Below are 5,521 nucleotides of genomic sequence, written 5' to 3' on the forward strand. Positions count from 1 at the left end.
TGGAGTGTTCAAACTAACTTGGTAAAGATGAATTGACGTGCTTAAACGTGCATACTCAAAGTTGGGAGTGTTTACTTGTCAGTTGAGACCATATTTGAGTGTCGATTTATGAAGTCATTCAAATACACCAAGACAAAATAACACAGCAAGACGAATGATTGCTAGACATTCAACAACAAGATACCCAGTGTATTCCCACATAGTGAGCTCTGGGGAGGGTAATGTGTACGCAGTCCGACGAAGTAGAGAGGTTGTTTTCAATAGACCCCGGCTCTGGATTTGCTTAGACATACTGAGTTGACAAAATGGAAAGTGGAAGACTTGATCATTTCAATGTCAATTATACACCAGAAAGTGAAAGGAAAAAGGAGAACCAAAAATCCAATGCTAGGTACAATAGAACCAGCTCAAAACTCTTTAACTACTTGTCCCTATCAGCAAATACTCAATTTGCTTTCCATGTTTTTCCCTATTTGGCATTTACACAACATGTTTGGATGGTTAAAAGTAGGACAAGTAGTTACAAGATTTACAAAATTCCTCACTTAGTAAACCGGGCTTCTGGTTCGCCTAATGTTCATCGTTGACAGAAGCTTCTTTCGACTGTATTATAACCCGAGCTCCTGAAGCAAGCCTGTTGAAGGAAATAAACGAAGACATTTCAACCAATGTAATTCGATAACAAGGGAAATAACATTACCCTTAGGCTTTGATACTTAACTTTCTTCAATTTTGATCACATTGTCGTTCTCCTCTCTGAAAGAGGAGTCTATTCTATCTGAGTGTCTATTGCCAGATGACGGCTCTGTAATTCGCTTGCTTCCTCCGCATGATGTGTCGGATGTAATGCTTCGTGAACTGCCTACTCCGTCTGATGAGATTCTAGGACCTTCAGAACGAGGAGATTTCATTGTCTCGCTTCTTGCTTGCTGCTTATTCAGGGAAGCCTTGATCGAACGTGGAATGCACTTTGACACGGAGCTTTTCTCCTCTTTCTCTTCAACTGAATCTCCAAGTTCTTTATTTGTCCTGCATCAACAAATTCCTTTTCCAACTCAAAATAACTAGGAGGCACTGAGTAATAACGTCAAATTAGCACCATAACTCAAGATGACACGGAGTTTATATATCTTGCTATTATGCAAATCAGTGAACAGTATTCAAAATCTAGGCGATCTTTAAGATAAAACTAATCAAGAAGATGGTTTTCAACCTAACCATTGTCAAATATACTGTTTTTTCCTATAACGCGAAGATACTTTACGACAATCACCATGAGGTAGGACAAAATATTTACAAATGAGAGCCAACCTATGATTTACACTATGAATGTTCGTGACTAAAACTGAAGGTGTGAAACCATCGCCATAATACTTAGCTTTTACAAATCCAAAGTATTTTCTAATCGGCAAGAAGAAATATCATATTGGTAAAGCATGTATTAATTATATGTAGTAAGGGATTCTACTGTCTTGGCGTAGAAGGAAAGCAAAAAATGAGCAACCTGTCAGCATTGAAGGACGAGGACCGCTTTAGAAGAGTAGGTTCCTTGGGCACATTCGTCTCAAGAAGGCTGCCGCTAAAGTATTCCTTATCTTCCAATCTCAAACCCATAAACCTAGGGTTCTCTGCCAGGCAATCAAAATCTCCTAAAGATAACGAGGTTGAGAACAGAGGAGACTGGAATTTTGAATGTGAAAATCTCGGCCTATAAGTAGGAATAAGGCCAAAACTATGATCCTTTACTGAAATCGATCCACAAGAGATTAGTTGCATCAGCACATTTGAGGGCTTTAGCTTAGTTTTTGGAACCCGAAACTCCTCTCCTTCGATTATTCTAAAGCTATTGAGCTTATTAATATCAGCTCTGATGAGGGATTCCAAGGTATCTGTTCTACCACCTGATGACGATGCACTTGACGAAGACGGAGCTGGTGATACTGTCTCCCGGCATATCTGTGCAGATTGATTTGTCGGTTGAACCGGAACCTCATGAATTTCATTATTTTCAGGCTCTATAGATCCATCATCTGTCGAAACACCTCTTGTGCAAGTCTCCGGAGGTGTAGCTTTGCTTGCATTTTCATCGGTCTGAGTTGAAGCATCGGCAAGGTTTTCAGTTTTATAGATCTTGTACTCTGCCAAGCTTAATGAACCATTCCATGAAGAGCTTTTACCAGCACTGGACGACTGAGGAGATACTGCTGAAGAACCTGATCGTTGAACAGGAGGTGATGATTCATCATCTTGAGAATTCTTTGCACCTTTTTCATTCATGCTAGAAGACGACGAAGCATCGTCTTGGCTTCTAGAGGATTGTGGTTCCGGCAGCAGCTTTGGGTTTGACAGTCTAACATTTCCAGCCGGACTGAAGCAGCCTGGACGCAAAAGGCCAGTTACTTATAGTTGGTAATACTCGCAACTATTAAACTAACAATCACAACAACAACACATCCAATGTAATCCCAGAAAGAAGTCTGGAGAGATTAGAGTGTATGCAGACCATACCCCTACCTTGTAAGGTAGAGAAGTTGTTTCCGATAAACACTCCGCTCATGGAAAAGCATATCAAAGTAGATTGAGAAAAAATACACTAACAACCACGCGGTTCAAATTTTACATTTCTATAACGGAAGCATAATATACCTGCATCGGATTCATTGAAAAGCTCTGAGCCTTTAAGAACATATTCACTACCATGAGCAGGAAGAATGAGGTCATCTTCACAAAGATCATGCCACACGAAACCATTCTTGTAGCTTCTGTTTTTCATAATCAAACATAGCATTAAGCACACGGACTATAATTATATCTTTCATTTAAAGCCAAATTTGACAACACAACTAAAATTGTTTGAACAATTCTTACCTCTTGCAAGACCATGAGTACAATGAAGCAATTCCCCGGCCTCTCAAAACATTAAGCCTCTCAATTACGTCTTCAAAAGTACAACAACACAAATAAATTCCAAAGCAAAATAAACTCAATTTTGTAACTTAGATTCTACAATCAAACATATTTTTACCCCTCAAGTAGAGACCATCAGGGGAAGACACGGGTACTTCAATGAAATGAGGATGTTCAAGCTGTCGATTTCTACAGAGATAGTATACAACAGGCACTTTGCCATTACTCAACCGCGCCGGCTGCTGTTGCTGATACTTAGGGGATTTCTCAGTCCAAACTTTTGCTCTCTCTGGACTCAACTGCCCGTATTTCTTCATACGCCCGTCCATTGGAGAATTAATTACACACCAAGTAACAAAATCTAGCTCACAAGTAAAGCATCATCCTCAACTCAATCTCAACAAATACCTAATGAATCAGTTCAACAATCAAATCACCAATCAACTCAACACCAAACATTTCGATTGAAATTACCTCTAATAAGCTACAATTAGATCTGAAGATTGAACACCCAAAAACAGCAAGAAATCACACAGTAGAAATAGACAAGAACCCACCATTCACCATTTCCATTTTCAGACACGAAAAATATTAAATACACATTTGCTTATTTAGTAAGAAAAGAGCAAAATTAGCACAATCACATCAAAAAATGGAATCTTGATAAGTACCCACACACAGAAATGTGCTAAACAATCAATTTGTGCACACAATATGAAAGACAAAGATCAAAAATGGAATCTTGATAAGTACCCACATTAAAAGAAAAAAAAAACAATTTTGCACACAATATGAAAGGCAAAGATTAAAAATTGAAACTTGATAAGTACCCACATACAGAAATGAGCTAAAACAACCAATTTTTGGTCAAGAAAAGAATAAAATTGCATAATAAGATCAAAAAATGAAATTTTGATAAGTACCCACATACATAAATGTGCTAAAACAACCAATTTTTTGGTCAATAAAAGACTAAAATTAGCATAACAAGATCAGAAAATGGAATCTTGATAAGTACCCACACACAGAGAAATGAGGTAAAACAACCAATTTGTGCACTCAATATGAAAGACAAAGATCAAAAATGGAATCTTGATAAGTACCCACATTCATAAATGTGCTAAAACAACCAATTTTTGGTCAATAAAAGAGTAAAATTAGCATAACAAGATCAAAAAATGGAATCTTGATTAACACCCACATACAAAAATGTCCTTAAAAAACCAATTATTTGTACAAACATTATGAAAGACAGACAAAGACCACCATGTTTTTTTTTCCCAACCTGAGAGGTAACATGGACTGTAGTGTTTAATACATGACAAAGGGGACCATAGTGAGTAGCATTGGAAGGTAAAATGGATTGAGCTGACAGGTAAAGAAACAGAAAGACTTATCAAAAAGACAGATTAGAAATGAAAGGGACTGGTAAGATACTGAAGAGAAGCTTTGCTTTTTCTTGAACTGTAGTGTTTAGTACTCTGTGTGTTTGCGTGAGTTTTTTGAGGGTTTCTTTTTTCTATTTCAACTTTTGTTATGGCTTTTTGTTGATTTTATTTTACTCTGGCTGTGTACTTTGTGTTTGCTTGTGAGAGGGTTGTTCTGGTTTTGCTTTGCTTGTTTTTTGTTCTGATTGGAGTTGTCTTGTTTTGATTTGGTTTGGTTTTTTGGTCCCTTTCTTGTCCATTTTGCTATCTTCTTTCCCTCTTTGTAATGTTTATTTTTGCCCTTTTTCATGCCTCTTTGTAATGTTTCTTATTTCCAATCTTTAATCCGATGAGACTACTCTGTCCTTAACTAGAGATCTCAGGTTCGAGTTCTGAGGAGAAAATTCTGTTGGAGTGTCACCCCAGAATGGGCTCTGCGGGTGAATGGGCTCTGCAGTGCGCGATGAATATTAGACAAAGTTCTAATGCGGATACCGAATACCGAGTAAAAAACCAAAAGAAAAAAACCCACCACGTCTCGAAAAGCTTAGTAGTTTAGCTTTAGTTATTGAGTTTTTATTTTGGCGGTGAGAACTTGATTTTCCATCAAATAAATTCCCTTTTAATGTCTTTTTGTAATGTTTTTTATTTTCAATCTTTAATCTCATAATTGTCGAAAATCTTAATAGTCAGTTAGTTGATTACACTTTCTCTTTATCAGTAAGAATTTGATTTTTCACCTTATAATTTCCTATGTCGATTCTCATTTCCCTATCCTCAATTACTAAAGAAGAATAAAATAACAGCTCGCCTCGACATTTCACAAGTTATTTGGAATTAGAAATTTATTAATCTGACTAATCCAGATTTGTGCCGAAATCTATTAGTGGGAAAGTGTTACCCTCTTCACAATTTACTCCTCACCATCCGACCCCACCCCAATTTCACAATTACTTGTATTGTATTGGTATAATGTCAGGTATTCGAAATTTATTAATTCGATTAATTTAGATTTGTGTCAAGACTTTTTAAAATGAAAATCCTTCATCCCCTCATTACACAATGCTTATATTTTTTATATGATTATATGAGATCTGAGTTTACTAATTTAAATAATCTATAATCAAAATCTATTTTATCTATTAAATATTTCTTTATTTGGATGATTTGAATGCTAGAGAGCTTTA

At 36.6% G+C, this 5,521-nt stretch overlaps 1 protein-coding gene across 5 annotated transcripts; it reads right to left on the reverse strand.

Moving 5' to 3' along the window:
• Window positions 1-297: 297 nt before the first annotated feature.
• On the reverse strand, window positions 298-4,606 carry LOC107848292 (protein SOSEKI 3). 5 transcript variants are annotated; one of them, XM_016693022.2, is made up of 7 exons: window positions 4,193-4,606; window positions 3,026-3,315; window positions 2,869-2,938; window positions 2,647-2,762; window positions 1,505-2,378; window positions 721-1,029; window positions 298-634 (listed from the first exon to the last, which is right to left on the reverse strand). In XM_016693022.2, the coding sequence occupies exons 2-7, from the start codon at window positions 3,234-3,236 to the stop codon at window positions 571-573; spliced, it is 1,644 nt and encodes a 547-aa protein (XP_016548508.1). In that variant the 5' UTR covers window positions 3,237-3,315; window positions 4,193-4,606; the 3' UTR covers window positions 298-570. The 5 variants fall into 5 exon arrangements, with proteins under 5 accessions (XP_016548508.1, XP_016548511.1, XP_016548510.1 ...); XM_016693025.2 differs by lacking the exon at window positions 4,193-4,606 and adding an exon at window positions 4,113-4,177; XM_016693024.2 differs by lacking the exon at window positions 4,193-4,606 and adding an exon at window positions 4,015-4,149.
• Between the last annotated feature and the right edge of the window lie 915 nt (window positions 4,607-5,521).

The sequence above is a fragment of the Capsicum annuum genome, chromosome 11, assembly GCF_002878395.1.
Source record: "Capsicum annuum cultivar UCD-10X-F1 chromosome 11, UCD10Xv1.1, whole genome shotgun sequence".
Classification (NCBI taxonomy): Eukaryota; Viridiplantae; Streptophyta; class Magnoliopsida; order Solanales; family Solanaceae; genus Capsicum; species Capsicum annuum.